Consider the following 23,530-nt stretch of genomic DNA (forward strand, 5'->3'; position numbering starts at 1 on the left):
CTTGGAAGTTTGAGGAGGATCAGGGTATGGAACCACGTTACAGTGAATACAGAAAACACTATAAAAAAAAATTATATAAAATAATTTCATAAATTGACGTGATTTTATCTGATTTATTAGATCTATTTTATAATAAAATTAACTTTACAATTTGATGAACGAAATCAAAGTGCATCAAGTTGTGAGATTTCTTTTGTAGAATTTATTTGTAGTTAGAATATTTTCTTTATTTTTTAAACTTATATGCACAGGATCCTATTGGGCCAAAGAATTATCTCTCACATTGTAATACATGTACACTTTTAATTTTAAAACAATTAATAGTATATGAATTATCCAAAAATTTGAAGCCCCGAGAATTGAGAATCAGATTTTTATTCCTCCTCGGGCAAAAAGGGGTCCAAAAGTTAAAAAAAAAAAAAAACTCGGAACTCCATTGCTCCGCCTTCTCGCTTCAAATCAAACCCCAAATATCTCTCTCTCTCTCTCTCTCTCTCTCTCTGTAGCTCCCCTCCTGGGGCTCGCACCATGCCCGCCTCTGCATCGGTTTCGTCCTCGTCGAGCCACCACCGGGCCTCGCCGGACCTGTTGGTTCGGCTGGGCTCCACGGACCCCGAAGTCAAGCTGAGAGCGCTCAGGGAGGTCAAGAACCAGATCATCGGTAATCGCACCAAGAAGCTCTCCTTTCTCAAGCTCGGTGCAGTCCCCGCCGTTGCTGCCGCCCTAGACGCCGCGCAATCCGAACTCCTTATCCAGTCAGCCGCCGCCCTCGGAAGCTTCGCATGCGGATTCGACGCTGGCGTTCGAGCCGTTCTTGATGCCGGCGCCTTCCCCAATCTAATTTCCCTCCTCTCCTATCCCGATGATAAGGTGATTCCAATTTATTTAATAGAATTTACTCTTCGTGTTTTGACGGAAACAGATGAAATGGAAAATGCTAGAAAACTTTGGCTTATTTCACGCGATAAACAACGATTGTACGTTGCTTAGCTCGATTGAGGTTTGATTCAGAGGAAAATATCTTGAACTTTATTGTTTATGAGACCCTTTGGTCGCTGATGAAGTGTGAGATTATACTTGCAGATTTTATACTTTCTATTCATTACAATGCTCGTCACAGAAGAAGTTGTATTATGCTTTTAGTTGACGGTGGCTGCTATTTTCTAATCCGTGTCTCACAAGAAATTGGAGGATTCTCTTTCATTCTGACATCATTGTGAATGTGGTTTTATATCTCATGAATTGGGGTAGATATGGGTAATGGTAGATGGGTGCGCTTCTGCCATGGTGGTTGGTTTGTCGAGAGACGTTTAAAACTGCATTCCTTGATTTGGTTTCGATTGCCTGTTGATGTGAATGCAGTGGTAGCTGATTGCATTGGGGTTGGTGTTTTGGGGGGGAGGTAATTTCCAAGGGAACCCTGTTTTTGTAGTAGGGAGCTAATAAATGATGGGAGTTTTATGTATTTAGTGGATTTTTTTAGCAAGAAATGCACAAGTGGTAAAATAGAAAAAGGTTTATTTATTTTTTTGATAATTATTAAAATTTTATTTATCAAATGCAATAAGTGAAGTCCATGTACACATGAAGTATACAAAAGATACACCTAATTACATTCTAAGATTAGGAAATGAAAACAAAAACTCATGAATAGTCCCTCCATTAAGTAAAATAGCTGAAACCCATTGAAGCAAGGTAAACTTAAAAAATTTCCAGATTTCCTCTGCGGTATGCTCCCTGTTTTTAAAACACCGTCATTCATTTCTATCCAAATACACCACTTAATGCACAAAGGAATCATCTTCCACGCAGCTACCACTTGAGAACAACTATGAGCCTTTTCCAACACGCAAGTAGATCCACCACTGTTTTAGGCATTATCCAAACCAGCCCTGCTCTACTGAACACACCATCCCATAACACCTTAGCCACCTCATAATGTAAGAGTAAATGGTCCACCGATTCACCATATTTCTTACACATGAAGCACCACTCCATAACTATCATGCTACGCTTTCTCAAATTATCAATTGTCTGAAGCTTCCCAAGAGCTGCTGTACAAATAAAAAATGCTATCTTTGATGGCGCATGAGCCCTCCGAATACTCTTCCACGGAAAAGAGAAGTGATGCTGAACAGTCAACGACTTATAGTATGATCTGACAGAAAACTTTTTACATGCTGTAAACTTCCATGACATTCGATCCCTCTCATTTCCTCCAACCTCGAACTTAACTTGTTTCACAAAAATATCCCACCCCTTTCTAATAAATTTCTAAAGGCTCGCACCATAAGTCCCCCTACTCTCCTTAGAACACCAAGCCCCCCCACTCACTCCCATACTTCCGATCAATAACCTCCCTCCACATCAATTCCTCTTCCCTTTGATACCTCCACAACCACTTTCCCAATGATGCCTTATTAAAACTACTCAAATTACGAACCCCCAAACCTCCATTAACAATTGGACAACAGACTCTATTCCAACTCACTAGATAAAACTTATTTTCCTCTCCCTTACCAGCCCACAAAAATGCTCTAAATAACTTCTCAATATGATTTTCCACACCTGCCGGTAATGGGAATAATAAAAGAAAGTAAGTAGGAAGATTGGAAATAGTACTTTTGATAAGGGTAATTCTAGCCCCCTTTGATAAGTATAGCCGCTTCCAACCCACCATTCTTTTCTCAATCTTCTCTACCACCTCATTCCAAATATTCTTGGCCTTGAACGACATCCCCAATGGGAGACCCAGATATTTCATAGGAAGAGAAGCAACTTTACACCCCAAAAGTTCTGACAAGCTGTTAATATTATGCACATCCCCCACTGGAACCATCTCCAACTTACCCAAATTCACCTTAAGACCCGAGGCAGCTTCAAAACCTAAGAATACAATCCTCAAAGCTTGAATCTGATCACCATCAACATCACAAAAGATAAGAGTATCATTAGCAAAGAGTAAATGGGAAATTGAAATAAAACCATTATTTGCATTTCCCACTGAAAAACCGGAAAGAAAACCCCTCCTACCGCAGCCTCCACCATACGGCTCAAAGCCTCCATAACGATAACAAATAAAAAAGGAGATAATGGATCCCCTTGTCTCAAGTCTCTTGAACTCTGAAAGAAACCACTTCCACCCATTCTCAATATTTTTAAAAGACCATGCCGCAGAAAAATAACCAACACATTCCTCCACTAACTCAACTACTCTCTTATCCCACATCAACAAAACACCTCCTGAAGCCCCTAAATAAGCTAAACAGATCCAGCCTACAAAAGAACATCCCCACAAACTACGAATGATACTTCTATCAATAAAACTCAGCTTAGTTTCTTTTCCAGCTGCGAAGGAGAGATCTAATATGAAGATGCTTATTAACATCATTGATCCCCCTTACATTCTATGAGAGAATCTTAGGCTTCATTTGATGAATAAAATGCCCTCCCTTTCAATCTGTCCCTCCCCACACTTCCCTCCTTATTATCATAATTAATAGAACATTGCAGACGTTTTAACTCCCTCTCCTTCTTCACAGCTGACTTCATGGCCGAAGACTGTACAGCTTCTATAGCAACAAGTAGAGCCTTAAATTGCTCTTCATACCCTTCACAAGATATCCCCACGCAGGCCTGTAACTCCTCCACCTTTTTTAGAACCCAATCTGAAGTTAAGCTGGAAGCAGGCTGAGGGGGAAGAGTACATAAAGGAGTCGGGCTGCCCATCTCTTCCTCAACACAATCTTCTTCAATTACAGCCATCTGTAGATTAGTATCCAACAATTCATTTTCAGACGAACTACCCAACTGTAATACACCAGCCAACTCTTTAGGAAAAATCCAAGGTTCTCCGTCAGCCTCTACAACCAACTCCCGTTGACTAATCCCCTTGACTGACAGGAACTGCTTCAACAGACTAGGACACGATTCCACCAGATGAGTATCATTACCCGAAGGTTCCAAAAACACTATCGTATTAGGGATTACTTCATTCAACACTTCACAACCAACATTATTCTAGATCATATCATGGATCATTTTCTAAATCTTGACATTCATCATGTTCTTACTTTTGGATTTTGTTTTCTCTTGTTTTGCTTTGTTTTTTATACCGGTCTTCTGCTTACTTTTTGTGTTCTTGTGTTGCATCACCTTGTGTGGGTAATGTAAAATGGATAATACTAATCTTTAATGACTGTATTTCATTATTTACTTATCAGTATAAATAAAAAAAAATCATTCTTGTGTATGGAATGTTATATTGACGAAATTTTATGAGCTGGATTTTAGCATGTGCGCGTGGGCATTAGATTTGAGTGCCCCAACTTCTGATGGTGAGGACATTTGCTGTGAAATTTGTAAATAGTACAGATTTCCACAACATATCTACTGGTGTGTTGTGGAAGAAGCATCCCTCCCAGGATATCATAATTGACTTGGATGCTCCAATTGCCTGCATAATATTGTGCGTGGTTTTTATTTGCTCAAAGTTGGGGGATTTTTCTCTTACGAAGTTTCATGTTTATCAATGCCTAATTTGGCCTGCAACTGTTTTGAGAACATACCTTACACATCTGCATTGGCAATTTGTCTTAGCTCTTAAGGCTTGTACGTATATTCAATGGTGTTAAAGATGAAATTTTAAAATTTTAAATTTGCTAAAACTTTTTCCCTGCTTGGTTGGTTAGAAAGGAAGGGCAATTGTTGTCTTTGTTGTTCACAAAATCTTCATATTTGTTTAGGATGATTTTTAATCTCTGTCTCTCCTCTCTGTTCTATTAGTTTAATATTACATACATAAATTTGCTAAAACTTTTTCCCTGCTTGGTTGGTTAGAAAGGAAGGGCAATTGTTGTCTTTGTTGTTCACAAAATCTTCATATTTGTTTAGGATGATTTTTAATCTGTGTCTCTACTCTCTGTTCTATTAGTTTAATATTACATACATAGAACTCTGGTTTTACTCTTGCTATTCTTGCCTTGATTATTTACAAAGTCTGGCCTTATTTTTATGTACCGTGTTTTTTGTAGTGATTGTTTTCCTGCCTGCTTCATTTGAATGTTATTCAGATAGCTTCTCTAAATATTTGTGTGATTTCCTTTCCTTTCCTTCTTGTGTCCTTAATCTTACTTTTCACTGCTTGAACCCTCTCTTTCTAGCTTTCAAATAACTACCTGCTTGACTGAATCTCTTTCCTTTCTGCTTGCTTACTGAACAACTCGAAAACTTTGCTTTGTCTTCAGGTGGTGGATGCTGGTGCGCGTTCCCTTAGAATGATTTATCAATCAAAACTGGCTCCAAAGTATGATTTCCTTCAAGTGGAAAACATGGAATTTTTGCTCTCTCTATTGAGTAGTGAGAATGAACCTTTTACAGGACTTGGTGCAAGTATCATCATACATTCTTGTCAGACAGACATAGAACAAAACACATTATGTCATGCTGGGGTTTTGAAGAAGCTTATTAACCTGCTTGAAGGTTCCTTAAGCCAGAGAGATGGTAGTTTGGAATCTCTAGCCACAATAATGAAGGACAATCCAGAAGCAGCCTCAAAATTTGTCTCTGAAAGTGGAAGAGCTCTGAGCTCTGTAATTGACTTAACTAAAGATAGGTATCCACGGACAAGGTTACTGGCAAGCATGTGCTTAATTGTAATAAGGAACACGTCTCCTTGCCATCTGCAAGATATAGGCATTAAAACCAAATTGGTTTACCTTTTACTTGAGCTTCTTGATGATCCCGGTCAAGTTGGAGAGGAAGCTTCCTTTGTTTTTTCTAGTTTAATTACACAAAAGGAGGATCTACAGAAACTAGCCTTCAAGGCCAATGCTCTTGATAAACTTCACAATCAGTTGCTAAATTATTCATCGCATCCCAGGCGTTTCCAAGGAATATTGTTGGTATTGGCCGATCTATGCTCAAACTTGGAGAGCTGCCGGTCTAAATTCCTATCCCTGAAGGTCTGTTGTTCATAAAGGATACACAAACTGGTGCATTTAATTATTGCCAATGATGTTTCTACTCCCTGTTTTTTTTTTTTTTTTAAATTTATACTACCTATTCTTTTACCTGAATGTTGGTGCTTCTGGATTTAGCTTTCATTTTTCTTGGCTTCAGTAGATTTGATAGATTAAGCTGTCCTTTTTATTGGCTTCAGGAAAATTTACTTGATTCCAGTTGGCATGAAAACTCAAGCCAATGGTTCATACATTCTTTAGAAGTTCTTGCTACTGCATGAGCGATGCTTGACTGCCAGAATTGGGTGATAGCCACATTAACATCCTATAATAGTTTAATGTTAATATTGGATGATTTGGGTCTTGTTAACTTGTAATTTGTTTCTTTTATTATGCTTGTATTCATCTTTTTTTTGCTCAAAGTTGCCAATGAGTACATGAGTGCACGAATTGATAAAGACTTCTAACACTCAACTAAACAAGTGATGTTGAAGTTTATCTGTGGATGGCCTTTCTTGTTACTTTTCAGCTTCATGATTTTCCACTAAAGCAACATCTGAGCTACATTTCTTTACCTATGCACTGAAGTGTGAAGAATGGTTTCATAGTATTAAATCATCTGATGAACTCCCCTCTTTATTTTGTATGTGGACAAAAACATTTGTTAGGAATGGGAAGAGCACTGATTTTGATCAGTAACAATAACACTTCTTTATTTGAGAAGTGAGTAACTAAAACGGTTGACAATGCTTTTGCAGGAAACTAGGACTTTCATTTATTTATTCATGTGCGTGTGTGAGCCTCTACTTGGAGCTAATGATTATGTCCTTTTCAGTTTTGTTTCCCATCATAAAAGGGTTAAAGATTGATTAAATGGGAAATTTAGCCATATTAGAGATAATGTAACTGCACTAATATGTTCTCATGTATACAGGCATTGAAGTTGGTGACCAATGCACTAACTAATGATAATGCTGATGTACGTGCTGCAGCTTGCATTTGCTTAAGAAGTGTCTCTCGGTCAATCAAGGTTTGTGCTACCAGTGATAAGTTTATGATACCTAATTTCTGATGGTCACTGCATGGACGTATGCTAATAAAATATCATTCAGAATCTGAGTGCAGGTCATTTTACGAATGAAGTGATTGTTATTCCATTAGTTCGGCTTTTACATGATCCTTGTACTTCAGTTCAGGTATGCAAGCTTATTGCACTGAGGATCATTCTTCTTCAGTTAGTAGGTTTTTCATTTTCAGCTTTAACTGAAGTTTATAACGTTGACACCTTATTATAATCTGCTCATGTACTTTAGTATGGTTGGGAGTGTGGAGTACTTGGTTATGTAAATAAATTTAATGCTTTGAAAGAGTCTCCTCATGATATAATAACCTAACATATGACTAATAGATTGGAATGTTCGGTTGTATTTTATGTCCTCATTAATGTATTTTGTATGTTCTCTTGAAGTATCCCTTTTCATCCATCTTTATTCGTCATTGTTTACATTTGCATGCTACATTATTGGGAGCTTAAACATTACAACTTGCCCTGCTTGGCTGCACTTGGGAAGATGCTTTAAACAACTTGTGAAAGAGACGTGTGATGGTAATTGAGTGGTGTTGTATATGCAAGAAGGATGGGGAATCTGTGAATTTGGCTTACATTTTGTGAAAAAAATTATTGGATGTATCTTGTTATGCAAATGAATGAACGAGACTGATTGAGATGAATAAATGAATAGATCTACATCCAGTGATTTTTTCACTGGATGTAAGCTAAACTTTTGTTTTTTTTATAAGTAAAATGAAAATTTTATTGATACGAATGAAGTAGGCAAAGCCCATATACACATGAAGTATACAAAAGAACACCTAAATACAGTATAGGAAACAGAAATAAAAAACAGAAAATCATGAACACTAGTTCCATTAAGCACAATGGCTGAAAACCGGAGTAATTAGGTATGCACAAAAAAGTTCCAAAGCTCCCTATCTTCGAAGCACCGATCATTCATTTCCATCCAAATACTCGACATAATGCACAAAGGAATCATCCTCCAAACTGCAGCCACTTGGGAACAGCCTTGGATATGCTTCCAGCAAGATATTAAATCCACCACCCTTAAAGGCATAACCCAAGCCGCACCAATTCTTCTAAAGATCTCACCCCACAACACTCTTGCCACCTCACAATGCAGTAATAAATGATCCATTGATTCCCCATCCTTCTTTCACAATGCAATAATAAATGATCCATTGATTCCCCATCCTTCTTTCACAATGAATAATAAATGATCCATTGAACTTAGGAATCTATAGATCTTCTACTCTACACTATGAGGAAACTATTGGACTATTGCAAGCTGTTTTCAGTTTAAATTGGCTTAGTTGGGTGATACTTTATATTGGGTGGTAGAATTTTTAGCTTGCTGGGAGGGGCGGGCTGGTAAACATTGTAGTGGGACCTTGTGGACAATAATCATTTGTTTGACATGGTGCGTATGGATGAAAACGAGTGAGTGACGCTTAAAAGAAAATACAACGACCCTCGAGGAACTCAAGATTTTCTTTTTTAATGCACTGCACCGTTGAGTGTTAGCCGCTGTCTTTCTAGTCTAAGTTTACAGGATTTTCTGGCTCTTTTTTCTTTTTCAAACTTGAAGCTTTTGATGTGTATAATTTATGATGGTTGGTAAATTATTACTTATAAAAAAAAAAAATAGTTGTTGGTAAATTATCTTAGTTATAAAACCTAATGAAGCCAACCAACTGCCTCTAGGTATAAGGGATGGTTCTTATTCTGTTTAAATATAATTTATTTTAAGTTTATGATGTAGTGTTTTCACATGGCTATTGAACCCATTATACATTTAGAACGTAACTTATAGCTTTATCTGCTAGTTGTGTATAATTTTGGATTTACTCAAATTTACATGACCTTTTTTCTGTTTCCTTACAATTCAAGTTATTTAATTGTTGCATAAATTGGCATTATTTTATTCCATAACCAGCTTTCCCGTGTTCTCAATTGGTTGCTACACCAAAGATCCGAAAGTGGTCATAAGCTCCACATACTAGCAAAATGGAGTAAAAGTAGCATTCATATAATGCAATCCTATGTTTGGCTGTAATCTTCAGTTTGTGAGTTGTATATACCATGTCTAACAATATGATGGAAAAGAGTGAGTTATGTATCCAAAAAAGTGAAGAAAAATCGAGTTGCAAATGTTGCATGCATGAGAGTGTCAACTGGTTCAGTTCATAGACTTGGATGATGGATGGTTGAGTGTATCGATCTGCCCGTAGTATTTGTTGCTTCGTCTTAATGGTGTAATAAATAGTTATGAAAACCATTTTGTAACAAAGCAACAAAGTTATCATGTGCAACTGTGACTTGTAAAGCCTCTTTTTGGTCATACTTGGTTGGTAGCTTCTGCTTACCATTACGATGTTGGCAGTATTTGATGATATAATTTTAAGCTTATTTTGTTATGAATCTGGGTGTTTGGAAGGCAGGGTAAAATTCCTCTAGTTTCTAGATGCAAAATCACAGGTTTCTTATGCTATTTGCTGGTATTCAAATAAGAAAACCTATAGAGAGGGATTATCATCTGCGAAGCAAAAATCCTTTTCAATTTTATGTCTTATCTAATAGAAAGTTGGTCTCCACTTATAAAAAAGAAAATCTTATTCTCTTGAACAGATGTGACCTTATAAATTATGAATTTGCAATTGTTGCTAAGCAAATCTCTCTTCGATGCTCTGCTTTTTAGGTTGCAGCTCTTGGTGCTATTGGCAACATTGTGGTTGATTTTACGACACATAAGTCAACATTCGTAAAATGTGGAGGTCTAAAACTGCTTGTGCAATTATCAAAGTCAATGGATCCGACCATGAGGTTAAAGGCTTTGTGGGCTTTGAAGAACTTGACGTTCCTTGCAGACAACACATGTAAAGAAGGAATTCTTTTGGAGCTCACCACACCCTTATTATCAAGCCTTATCTGTGGTAATCATTGGACACCCTTTATAACAGTTTTTTTTTTTTTTTTTTTCTTACTATGGTGATAATACCAATAAAAAAACTCTGGTGGTAATAGCAGCTTCATTTCATTTACAATGCAGACCCCGAGGCTTCTGTCCAAGTCCAAGCTCTGGCCCTAGTTCGCAATCTTGTGGATGGATGCATAAATTCAGTTGAGTATGCGTTTGCTGAAAATGATATTATATTAGATGCTATTGGAAGGCAGTTGCAGAGTGCTTCAAAAGCTGAAATTGGGATACAGGTTAGAACTCTATTTTATTTTTATTTTTTATAAGTAGGTTTGTAACACCCCCCCTCCCGTAGGATAGGTGTGTCACGTATTTTTCATAAAATAAACCCTGACAAGAAATCTCATATTTAATAACTGGAAATAGGATTTATTTTGTAGAAAAACTGTCTAATAAAAATGTTTTCTAAAAAACATTAAAAGAATGATCTGACTAAAATTTATCATAAAAGTAGTTTTATTCTAGAAAGTCTGAACTAAAAATAAAATGCTCCTACTACTCCTGGCCTGCCTGCTCGTAATCATCATCTTCACCTGGGTGGTTAAAAACATGAAAATAAACTAAAATGAGTCGATGACTCAGTAAGAAATCTATCATAACGAAAACGTAATAAACATAAGATTTTCATAAGAATTTTCATGCTGAGCTTAAAATTCATGATTATTCATGCTGATGCTTATGCTATATATGACTGATTTAGCTGAACTAACTGACTGATTTATCTGACTTATTTGACTGGCCAACACACTTAACCCTGTGTGCAAGGTTGTGCACCAACCCCACATCCCGCTGCAGCAAGGGGAACTGCTGATAGTATTCTAGCATACTATGGTGGACCACGACTGAGTTCGTGGCTTGCACACCACCCTGAAACTAAACTGCATTGGTACCATGCATCTGAATGGCCATCTTATTAACTGATCTGATTTTTATCTTACACTTGAGTTTAAGATGGCTTACATGTCTTATACACATGAGATGCATGACATATTACATACATAATCATAATTTCTGAATTTAAACATGATGCGGAATGACATGATCGTATGCTATGCTGGATGACATGCTTGCATATGACATGAGCGGTTCATAAATAATGGCTATCGAAGAACTGGCTTGAATAATACATACATATAAGCTTTTTTTTTTTATAAGTAAAATAAGACTTTATTGAATTACCAAAGTAACATGATACAAAGAAAATGCCCTGTTTATGAAGGCATGTTGGAAACTAGGAATTCATGAAGGTCCATGCCATTTAAGTCTATAGCAATGGCCCAAGTACAAAGAGTTTTAAAAAATAACAATTTTAGCTCCTCCACAGATCTCTCTTTGTCTTCAAAAGTCCTCTCATTTCGTTCCTGCCATAGACACCACATAATACAGGTAGGGATCATCTTCCACACTGCTTTAATCTGTCTCATCCCCCGGATAGAATTCCAGCAAGCCAATACATCCAAAACTGTTTCCGGCATCACCCACGCCATATCCATCCTTTTAAACACCTCATCCCAAATAGTCTTAGCTATCTCACAGTGTAGAAGTAAGTGATTTACCGTCTCACCCCCTCTTTTACACATACAGCACCAATCTGCAATAATTATCCTTCTCTTTCTTAGATTATCCGTAGTGAGTATCTTACCCAAAGACGCTGTCCACACAAAGAAAGAGGCTTTGGGAGGCCTTATGGCGCCAAAGCTTTCTCCAAGGAAATTGTATCTCTGGTTCTTGTGTGAGAACCTTATAGAAAGAGCGAGTTGAGAATACCCCTTTCTCTGCAGGATGCCAACACATCTCATCTTCCTGCTGAATGTTCGGTCGAACAGAATATAAGAGGCTATAAAATTCTACAAAACTTCCCATCTCCCAATCCTGTGCCGCCCGGTTGAAGTTGATGTTCCAATGAATGTTTCTACCTGTGACTGAGACTTCCATAACTTCCGCCACTGTGGCATCTTTGTTACTTGCAATAAAAAAAAGAGACGGAAACAGATCTAAAAGTACACTGGTACTACACCATGCATCCTTCCAAAATCTAATCTTGACACCTGTCCCCAAGTGCAATCTAGTGTATCGCTGGAAAACCTCCCTTCCTCTTCTAATGTATTTCCATAACCCCTTGCCCGCTGTTCCTCTCACTTCTCTGGTACACCACCCCTCCCCTAGATCACCATATTTGCTTTTAATCACCGACTTCCATAAGGCCTCTGGTTCCTTGGTATATCTCCACAACCATTTGCCTAGTAAAGCCCGATTAAAAACTCTCAAATTTCTGACACCCAAACCGCCATTGGAGATAGGCCGACATACCATCTCCCACTTAACTAAGTGGAATTTAAACTCCTCTCCCAAGCCCCCCCACAGAAAGCCTCTTTGTAACTTCTCAAGTCTACCCGCCACACTTGCCGGTATAGGAAATAAAGATAAAAAGTAGGTGGGAAGATTGGAAAGTGTACTTTTGATTAAAGTAGTCCGACCCCCTTTCGACAAATACATTCTCTTCCACCCTGCTAATCTCCTTTCTACTTTTTCAATTATTGTATCCCAAATCATACGAGACTTCGGTGCTATACCCAACGGCAATCCCAAGTAAGACATAGGTAAAGACGCAATTTTACACCCCAGAATGCCCGTCAAATCCCTTATGTCTTGAACTTCTCCAATCGGTACCAACTCAGATTTATCATAATTCACTTTCAAGCCAGAAACTGCTTCAAAACAAAGCAGCAATGCCTTCACCGCCCTCAACTGAGCATGATCAGCCTCACACATCATACATACATATAAGCTAACTGTGATGATCCTAATTTATGATTAAATTTACTTACCTCGATGCGTTTCTTCTTGAATAATACTTCGTAACTTGAGACCTATATTCAATAAATAACTATCACTAAATTGTTGGAAATAAATAAATGCTAAAATCAATCTTAACTAAATTCGGAATTTTAAAAGATAGTCAAACAAATATTTTGTTTAACACTAAAATCAATAATTCCTAGTATTTAAATTACTTAATACAAATAACATATTAAAACTTAGTAGAATACTTGAGCTATTTTAAAATAATTCATAAAACTTCAATTCTTAAAATAACTTTCATTTATTAACATAATTATTAAATATTATGAGAAATCTAATATATTAATATCATTTAAATATTCTTAACATATTTCTCTATTTTCAACCTACAACTTAATAGCATAATTATAACAACATCTATTAAAAATAGACAGTAGAATCTCATTTAATAAATCGTTCAAAATAATTTAAAAACTCTTACTGCTGAAAAATGATATCTAATCTTTCAAATATAATTTAACTGTATATATATATATATATAAAATAATTGGTGAAAGCATTCGATTAATAAAAGTAGACTTAATCATAATATTATTCAACACTCATAATTTATTCCCTAATTTATTTTTAAAGCATAACATAATAATTTTATTAAAATCTGACTAAATAGATAAAAGAATATTAAATAAACTATAAGCTCCATAATATACCTTTAAACATTTTCTTAAGCATAACCCAACAGCAAATAATCAATCCCACAAGAGTCAAGCCCAATTAAAACCATATACTAGTTTATAAAATTAGCTCCTTTTCATAAAAAATAGGAAAACCCGAGGCCCGTGCGAAGAAGTCCACTAGGAACCAGGGCTTTCGGACAAATGGGCTTTAAGGCCCACGGCCCAACATGAAATGAAGGGTGACCACCCTTTAGGCAACACACGGCAACACGGTTTGAAGGAAAACCGTGCGATGGTAGGGGACTCACCGAGGAAAGTGGCGCGGATCGGCGGCCCTGGGCGGCAAACGGGATCACGGTGGCGGACTGGAGGCTCCTCTGAGCATGGTGGTGAGACGCCGAGAGGGAGAGAACGTGAGTCGGAGAGAGGGTGCTCTGTCACGCTGAAACGCTGCCGAGAGAGAGAGGAGGGTGGCGACGGCAGTAGGCTTCCCGGAAGGGAGTAGGTGCGACGGGACTAGGACGGCCGGCAGTTTCTGTGGTGGCTGGTCGGTGGTTCGACGTCCCTCTAGGTGGCTACCGTTGAAGCAAAACAGAGGCTTCGGCCTTCACGTCCGTGGCTGCTGCGGTGTGTCTTCGCGGTTGGGGATGGTCTAGTGTCTTCTAAGGTGGCCGGCGGTGGCGTCGGCGTGTTCTGGGCAGCTTGGAGTCGCCGTGGTTGATGGTGGTTCGCGGCACGACATATTGGGTGCTCTGTTTCGATGGGTGCAAAACAGAGTCATTCTTTTTCTGTCATTCCGTGCAACGTTGGTTCTACTTTGGTCTAACGAGGTCGATGGCACTACAGGTAGCGGGGCTGAGCAAGGCTCGAAGTGGTTCTTGGTCTGCGGCGTGAGGTTTTTCTTCATGCAGAAGATCTAGCGTATAAACATATATATATATATATATAAATAGGTGGTAGAGAACACCCTAAAAATAAAACCCTAGGGAAAGAGACGTGCATGCAAGGGAGTGGAGACGTGCGGGGCGGAGAGGAGGGAAAACGTGGAACTTAAAATATGAGAGTAGTTATCCTAATAACAATAAAATCTTAAATAGTAATAATAATCATAATACGATAATAATTCTATTAAAAACTCTACACTTTATTAATAATATAAAAATTTGATAAAATAATAATAATAATAATAACAAATATAATAAATTTATAGCTATATAAAAAAATTTTACATAAAACTTATCTTATATCCTAATCTTAGGATCGGGTTGTTACAAGGTTAGAACTCTTATTGTAGGAAGGCCTGAGAAGTAACGTGTTGAACTAGTAAATTTGAACTATTAAGAGGATCATGTTGATTTGATCGTGACTTTATGACTTGTCATGCCATTAATTTAAATTGTGAATGTGATATCTAATTGCTGATGTTTATAGCATTACTTATGTGGAAATTTGTGGTAACTTGCTTTAATTGGGGGCTTTAGTATTTCAAAATTTCATGTTAGTGCAGCTGGGGGAATGTTATAGCTACCATCTTTGTCTCATTGCTGTTGAAATCTTGTGAGCTAGTGGTTTAACAGATGTCTTATGGCATTCATGGTCTAGGAAGTTGAAGAAAAATTAGTTGCTTTTGCCTTGGAAGTGGCTGGAGATCCTTGGTTGATCCTGATCTGTTCTGATTTAGAATATACTGAATGAAATACCAATGTATACCTGGTCATGATGTGAAGTGTTGTCATGCCATATGTTTTTTTTTTATAAGTAAAGTGTTGTCATGCCATATGTCCTTCCATAAAATGATGGCATACTGAATTTAGTGCCATCCGAAATTTATTCCTTTTTTTTTTTTTAACAATTTTCTTAAGTGAAAAGCCTTGCTGTAAATATAACACAAATTTGGGAAAAACGGAATGAGAATCCCGTTTTATTGTGATTATCCTTTAGAAACATTGCTACTCTTTAACATAATGAATGTACTCGGAGATGATTTGCCCGTTTTACAAAATATTGAAATATGTAAATCCTAGATCTTTGTAAATAAAGAAATAACTTAACAAGTTAATTCTTAGTTTAGTATGAAGAAACTTTACAGATCCATTATATATGATAAGTATGCTTTCTAATTTTTCCATTTAAAAATTTTAATGTGTAATGAAATTGAAAGAAGGGTTTTAGAATCCCATGAAGCAGTTATAATAGGTTCTCAACACAATTTAGCATCCATGCCTTTTCATAGCTAGCCTGTGTAATATAGTTTCAACATTGATACTCAAGGGATTTAACGGGCACGGGTAACATGCCATGCATAGAAGTTACATTTACCACTATAATAACAAGATTTATATTTCCGGCTAATATTGGAGTGTTTTAGTAATTATAATCATTATCATAGCTCCCCCCAAATTCTTTTCATGCAGGGAATGTATGTGCTCGGCAATATTGCAAGTGGGAATGAGTTTCATAAGGATGCGGTGATGCACCAACTCATTCCCCAAGTGAATGATGGGGACTGTTCTTTTATAGTCAAGTTTTTACGAAGTAATGACAGCCAGTTACGGACAGCAGCCATATGGGCCATAATAAATCTCACTTTTCCATCAAGTCCAGGTGCATCAAGTCGGGTTATAAAATTACGCAATGCTGGCATAGTTTCTCAAATAAAGACAATGGTCAATGATCCCTCTGTAGATGTGAAGGTTGGTCACTTTATAATTCAAATCGGATGATTTTTGTTGGTTTTTTTTTTTTAATCTGCAAAATAATATCTCATTCCTCATTTGGCACAGCTCCGTGTAAGAACTGCACTTGGGCAATTTATGGCTTTTAGTGACGGCTCAGCATGATCTGTCTTTTTTCATTTTTCCCCCATTCCTCGAACCCCAAGCAAAGAGAAGGAATAGTGATGCAGTTTGGTTTTTCACCTTCTCTGTAAGATATATCTAGCCTTCTGTCGGTGGCCTGGAAAAAAAGGGTATGTTTCATAAGGTCAAAGTAACTTTATTTTTAGATTTGAAATAATCTACTATTGTAGCATTCGAAATGAGTATTTTGTAGCTCATTAATTTTGGAAAAAAATTATCTGTGTTACTTCTAGCTTGTGGTTACAATTTTGTTTGTTAGATTCATCTTTCTTCTCATTTTCTAGCATGTGATATTTACCGGATCACTATAATTCTGTTAGAGTGTTATCTTTTAGAATGATGGCTGGCATTAGTTGCCATTAGAAGTTAATTTGCTTTGAAGTAGCTTCAAAAGATTGAATTGGAGTCTAATGAGTAACATTGGTGCGTCCATTTTTATGTTTTTTGCAGGTGTGACACATTGCTTTCAGTTTTTTTTCCAGTTAAAGCAGTGTGAGAGAGCTTACTCATTTTGTAGGTACTCCTGAGCAAATAATTTAATAGAAAATCTCATTTCTATGATTTTGGATCAAATTATTCATTTTGTTTTATGGTCTTGAGAAGAGTGTACGTACAATCTGACTCCTACATATTGGCAGTCATGCTGGACCATCGATCAGTCTCATTACTACCGTTATCATTTATCACATGCATGGATGCATTAGAATGTAAAAAAAATATTTGCTTTTTTTTTTTTTTTAATGGTTCTGTGGAAGCAGTATTATGGGGGTGCGAAATATGGATGGGGTGATGGTGTTCTGCAATTGGGGCAGGTTTACTTGCGTTGCAGACACGACGACCTGACTTGTTTTGCTGAACACTCTTGTGCTTGGGGGGGAAGAAGAATCAGGAAGATTTTTCATTGATCAGAAAATGTACTTTGAATAAATGGTTGGTTGATATATTATTTAGACAAAAGATCCAACTGCCTTACACAAGGTCATTGGTGGCACCTATTGGGGCTTTGTTATTCTCTTGTTGGTTGATGAGGCTTTCTAAAGCCAATGTTTTCTTCTTCTTCTTCTTTTTTCTTTTTCTTTTTTCCTTGTATTTTGTTTCTGGTGCAAGATTATGGTTAACCTGAATGAAGGCGGGTTGGGTGCGGAGCTATTGGGTCTATGTGCTCACATGAATGAATATCTACATCAGCCTTGTGATATTAAATTCAATACACTGAATTAACTGGGGGTGTAGAACCGGGCTGATTTTTTTTCCAGTCCAGTCCGAAACTCAGAATCCGGATGCATCCGGGCTGGTAAGATAAATCTGGATCTGTAACCGGATTCCTTTTTTTTTTTAACCCAATTAATGCAATCCAGACAATGAAAATCAAATGTGTAGAGTAATTCCCAGAAGAGAAAAGGTAATAAACCTTGAAGGAACAGATCTAAAGACAAAAAAAAAGTGAGAACAAAAAGAATTCAAGAAAACCATCCAATGTAGCTTTTCTTAGCATAAGAGTGCCAATAATGAACATTATTTCTACGGCCATGGCATTAACGGCTTCCAGAAGAAAGAAGTGGATAACATTGATGATCAAAAATAATTTATTTTGTAAATTAATATTTTACATTGTGATGTAACAACAATATTACTTATTTTGCATTGTTATTTATTTTATTTAAAAAAAACTTTTAAAGTGTTAATTTTTTTTTTAAATTTGGGTAATTTAAACATGATATCATAATTATTTTAAAAAAATGCTATAAAAATATATTTTAAAGTTTAAACAGTTGTTTTTTAAGTATTAATAAATCCGATTGCAATCCGGATATCCGGATTTATAGTTAAAAATGAAAAAAAAAATCCCGGATATCTAGATTGAATCCGGTTATCTACTTGGATTATTTCCGAATTAATCCAAGCAGATAACCGTCTCGTTTTTAGAATCTGAATCTGGTTATGGCCGGATATCCGGATCTGGATCCAGTTGAACACCCTTAGAATTAACAGTTAAGTTCCAACTGCATTCGGTTAAGAGAACTTTCTAAATTGTGGGGCTGGTATTTCATATATACAACCAACACAATGCGGCATCTTATTAATTTTGTGTAAACCGATATAAACGACATTCATGAAACCTTGATAATTGATAAAAAATATACCTAAACTAGGAACAACAATGGGTAGGGGGATAAGAAAACTAAGCTATATGAAGTTGAAAGTTCAGCCAATCTTCTCCGTGTTCGTGTCATCCGACGGCCATATCACAGTCTCCATCAGACGTTCGCGCATCAACTCCAAGTTCTCATCGGAGATCTCTTGATATATTTCAGCATGATTACATATCTACATCACAATGACATAAAAAAGAAGGGTTTTCACACGATTTAGCTTGTTTGTAAGTTCTATGTATTTTACAGGTTTAAAGAAAGAGATCTGGAAAAAAAAAAAAAAAGACAGTTCAAATTCCACACCTTAACCCATTTACCATACAGGTGAAGCCTGGTTACCATCACTCTCTCAGCAAGCTCTTGCTTCTCCTGTCATTAGAGTACATGTTGTTATTCATGTTTTCAAGTTTGGTAAAATATATAGCATTGGTTATAACATTACAACTTGATATTTTGCACAATGTATATAACAAATCAACACCCCATTAGTTCACAGAGACAAACAATGGAAAGAACAAAAACATAAAATAATTCAGTCATTGCATTTTTTTTTTCTTTCAAATTTCCAAGAAATGACTTTAACAACATGAAATGGTTTTTATTTAGGTACACAAAAACTGATGATTTACTATATTAAGTATAATCTCTGAAATCAAAATGTTCACTTTTCTACATACTGGTAACCGGACGATAGGAGATGGAAAACTACCTTTCCAAGGGTCCGAATGAAACGTTTTCCTTCACCAGGCTTGTTTGATGCAACAAAACTGTCCAAATGAACAAAGAAGAAACATTTAAATAGAAGAACTATTACCATAACCTAAATACATTTAAACACATCTGTTCAGATGTAGGTTGGGGAATTGGAGGGTTTAGATCCTTGTCACTCATTGCTGCTGCTCTTACTTAGAAAGATCAATAAGAGTTTCTTGATACCAATTACCTAGGTAAGCTAATCTGGAAGAACAGAGTTAACTTACTAGAATAATGGTCCAGTTTGTGTCCAACAAACATCTAAAATCATGGTCCACTTTAACGCACAAGGTTTTGATACCATGTTGGAGAATCAAAACCAAAAGCTCGAGCAATTGTTTCTAGAGGCCAACTAACAACATAAACCCATTTCAAGCTCCACAAAACTAAGAGCGTTTTAGTTCCCTGCTTATGAAGTTACAATATATAACCATGGCAATTTTAATCTAATTCACAGATGCATATGGCTCCAACTTTATGGCATAATTCCAAATCTCTCTCAATTCTAGTCGATGCACCAAGTTCATTATGAAAGCCAGGGATCCCACTTACTCGTAAAACCACCTATATTGCGTCGGATTCATCTCATACAGCTGGTTAAGAACAGTCCTCACAGCCTTGTAGGTGAAATAGTTGAGAATTTGCTGCAGACAGACGTTTTGTTATACAGGTTACAGTTTTATAAGGAGTGGATAACAGTAATATGAAGGCTTTCAGAAGACATAAATATTTACAAGATATAATACTTAGCACGAAACAATAAACACCTGTACTCTTCAGAGCAGACAGGGATGCATCTGTATTTTTAAATTGCATGACATTCTATATCCTTAAATCAGGTTATATAAAGACATTGTGTGAGTTACTCATTGGGAATGGCATCCATTGCTAAATTAGGCATTTTGTTGATAGTTTCATGTTGTTACTATGAACACACAAATAGTTTAGACAAAGGATAACGAGATTGTTTGATCCAAAAAAATCAGAATCTAAGGTTAAAGGCACGATTCATATAGAACGTCACATTAAAGAAGCACATGTACTGTTATGTGTACAATATTTCTGCTCATTGCATTTGGATTGCTTAAAAATAAAGCAGAAGCTTCTCTTTTACAAAAACAGATAAAGACGCTATTCTTAGAACTATAAATGAGCACATCTCTGTGGATACGTGAACAGTGGTAGCTTGCCTCTCGAAAAGTCAGTGACCACTTCAGTTGCATTTACATGGGGGTAGACGTATTTCATGTATCAAATTCAGAGATCTCATCCCCCATTCCAAATCTCCCATTCATTAATTGAGGCCTTTTCTTCCCTTTTTCATAGATGATAGATTAATTTTAACACGATGAAGTTCTGGTTATATGTTAATGCTAAAAAATCTAACGAGCCACTCAATCTCATCGCAAGGGATAAATAATAGGGAGAAAAGGGAAACTTCCATTAGACATTCAACCTGATTGATAATCCATTTACAAGTTTTTATTTATTTACCATTCACCTTCACATTTTGTTGATCTAATAGCACATGCTTCATCGTACAAGCATGTGTACTCCATTGCTCAAGTTCTAACTCATGGAGCTACCAACAAGTTGTAACTTCCAAGAGTCTTTAAAAATTATGAATAAAATTCTAATCAATTTTTTCTTAGACATTGAAATTATAGAAAGTGAAAATTTTCCTCAGTAAGATGTCTAGGACTCTAGAGGATTTTCTTCTTCTTCTTTTCTCAATTTTTTTGATGAACAACTGGAGGATCTAGCGTTAATGCACACACAAATGCCGGGATATTGCTCTTGTATTCCCGCAGCAAGAGAGCTCTGGACTTTCACACAGTCCTACTCTATACATAAAGAGGGAAACAACAGAAAGGACCAAGACAAAACGGACAGCGTTCTATCCTCGTTGGAAATACATGGAAGAGGGAATGCAATATTTCACCAATGAATTCTAGGCACCAATACGATAATATTTAGTTCTCAAGCACTTCTCAAGCATATGAACAATGACTACTACCTTAATCAACTGCACAAACTACATCGAAAGTTCTAAATAAGAACATGTTATTCTCTCACCGTTTTAACATCCTCAAAACTGTCTTCGTACTGCCCGGCAACTTCGTTGACGATCACCAATCTCCGATCCTTCCGCTGCTTCCTCGTACTTCGATTAACGATACCCGAAAGAGCTTTTCTAGAGAGCCGCAACTCACGTCCGGCATCGATGAATGAGCTTCTTAGCTCCACGGACCCCGGCTTCCCAAAATGCTTCCTGGTCATTGAATTCCTATGCAAAACCAAATCCCCACCACTCTTGAAGTTCATATTTGTCGAAGGCAGGGCATCCAAACACAAACATGGGCTGGTATGAGAGTCCACCACCGATGAACCCATAACTGATAAAGCTCCCAACATCCTCTATCTTCCTCTCTGAGTCTCGGGCACACTGAAACACACGAAGTTAAGCGTAAAAATTCGACCTTTCAAACCCGGGTCACGGTTCTCCCTGAACTCAGTCTGGGAAGGTTTAATTCAAGAAAAATAACAGGTACCCAGCTGAGAAAAGCAAGAAAGCGCAAGTGTGTGTCCTACAAAATAGGAGGTTGGCGATTCTAGTCAAAGATTCACGGAAGGAAGAAACTGAATCTTAAGAAGGAACGTGTTTAGGAGCAGGAAAGATTTTGCGTGCAAGGAAAGTGTGGGGGAAAACGGTGGATTGGGAAGGTGGGTGAAGTTTGAACATCCTTAACCAGACAAAAATCTAAGGTCCAAAATTCTCCACCCATTAAGGCTGAGGATTCAAAATCAAACTTAGCTTCTTTGTTTTTTTAGGTGAAAAAAAAAAAAGTTGCATGCAAAAGTGTGTAGAATCTAGTCCTCCCAAGCATTATTCTTCTCAAATTGGTCGGAATCTTGCCACGTGGGGAAATCATGTCGGGGGAATAGGAACGTGTCGAAATTGTTCCACGTCTTTGAACTGTTTTACCGGTGAGTTTGTCAACACAATTTAGGCCTGATTTATTTTTCAAAAACATCTCATCTCATCTTATCTCATCTCATCTCACCTCATCATTACAACTTTCTCAAATCTCTACACAAAATGAAATAAACAATTTAACTTTTTCAAATCCTAAAACAACAATAATATTAAAAAATATATTCTACCAATATTTTATTCAATTTTTTAACTTTAATCTCAACTCATCTCATCTCTGAAAACAAACGAGCCCTTAATTAGTCCACCAGCGCCCACTCGCATCATGTTTGTCTGCGACACACTTCCAACTTTGTCAACACAATTTAATTAATTTCTTTTCAACCTTACAGAATATATATAGTCCTTCTGAAATGCGTTTAGATCGAGATAAATATTCTAAAGACTTATTTTTTTGAATTTTATAAAAGTAGTGAAAACTGAATTGTTTGAAAAGGAAATTGTTTTCATTGTTTTTTTTTTTTTGCCTATCACGAAAACTGAATTAAATGAAAATTTTTAGGAAAGAAAAAATAACACACGTCTTTAAACTTTGGATTGTCGATCAAACTTCTTTTAGAGCATTTTCATTAGATTAGTTAAAAGTTAAATTTAATGAAAATTTAACTATTAAATCATAAAATAGCTCACATTGAAATAACTATATTTCAAATATTTGGAATATAGTTACAGTAATATCTAAAATAATTTTCAAATTTAAAATGAACTATTCATTCATCAAATCTATTTTATATTCTTTTTTTATCTCTCCTTTTAATATCAATTATTTATCTCTCCATTTTAAATGACAATTGAAAAAATATAATTAGAATACAATTACTAATTAATATATAATATTATGAATAGTAAAATATGATAAAATAAAATAAATTCATAATTTAAAAATTTAAAAATTTTTCAAAATTATTAATTACTCATTACTATATAATGAATAAATGGATAATCCAACGTAGAGATTTGATGTGAATAATCAAAGTTAAATTCATCTTATATTATTTTATTGTCATATAATAAAAAAATAGTTATTCCAATATAGAAACTTATGTGAATATAATAGCTAAATGTTAAATTTATCTTACATTCATAAAAAATATATTTTAACTTTAACTAATCCAATGAGAGTGCTCTAAATATATATATATATATATATAAATTTTTGGCAACCGAGAAGAATTCTAGCACACGATCCATGCAAAAGTGCCAGACACATTTGTAAAATCTTCTTGAAAGAATAAAGAGATTCATAAGATCTTTTACTTCCGGTTATTTAAATTTGAAAA

At 36.2% G+C, this 23,530-nt stretch overlaps 2 protein-coding genes across 3 annotated transcripts; one reads left to right on the forward strand and one right to left on the reverse strand.

The window, feature by feature from the left end:
* The first annotated feature begins 397 nt into the window (after nucleotides 1–397).
* Nucleotides 398–17,412, forward strand: LOC108998716 (armadillo repeat-containing protein 8). Its single transcript, XM_018975388.2, has 9 exons — nucleotides 398–870; nucleotides 5,247–5,963; nucleotides 6,895–6,990; nucleotides 7,073–7,156; nucleotides 9,734–9,968; nucleotides 10,085–10,245; nucleotides 15,906–16,184; nucleotides 16,275–16,459; nucleotides 16,800–17,412. The coding sequence occupies exons 1-8, from the start codon at nucleotides 529–531 to the stop codon at nucleotides 16,329–16,331; spliced, it is 1,971 nt and encodes a 656-aa protein (XP_018830933.1). The 5' UTR covers nucleotides 398–528; the 3' UTR covers nucleotides 16,332–16,459; nucleotides 16,800–17,412.
* A 929-nt stretch (nucleotides 17,413–18,341) lies between these two features.
* On the reverse strand, nucleotides 18,342–22,021 carry LOC108998743 (chaperonin-like RbcX protein 2, chloroplastic). 2 transcript variants are annotated; one of them, XM_018975438.2, is made up of 6 exons: nucleotides 21,808–22,021; nucleotides 21,332–21,701; nucleotides 19,808–19,899; nucleotides 19,212–19,269; nucleotides 18,806–18,871; nucleotides 18,342–18,677 (listed from the first exon to the last, which is right to left on the reverse strand). In XM_018975438.2, exons 2-6 carry the CDS (start codon nucleotides 21,668–21,670, stop codon nucleotides 18,555–18,557), a joined length of 678 nt encoding a protein of 225 aa, XP_018830983.1. In that variant the 5' UTR covers nucleotides 21,671–21,701; nucleotides 21,808–22,021; the 3' UTR covers nucleotides 18,342–18,554. The 2 variants fall into 2 exon arrangements, with proteins under 2 accessions (XP_018830983.1, XP_018830982.1); XM_018975437.2 differs by having other exon boundaries at nucleotides 21,332–22,021.
* Between the last annotated feature and the right edge of the window lie 1,509 nt (nucleotides 22,022–23,530).

Source organism: Juglans regia, chromosome 14, assembly GCF_001411555.2.
Source record: "Juglans regia cultivar Chandler chromosome 14, Walnut 2.0, whole genome shotgun sequence".
NCBI lineage: Eukaryota > Viridiplantae > Streptophyta > Magnoliopsida > Fagales > Juglandaceae > Juglans > Juglans regia.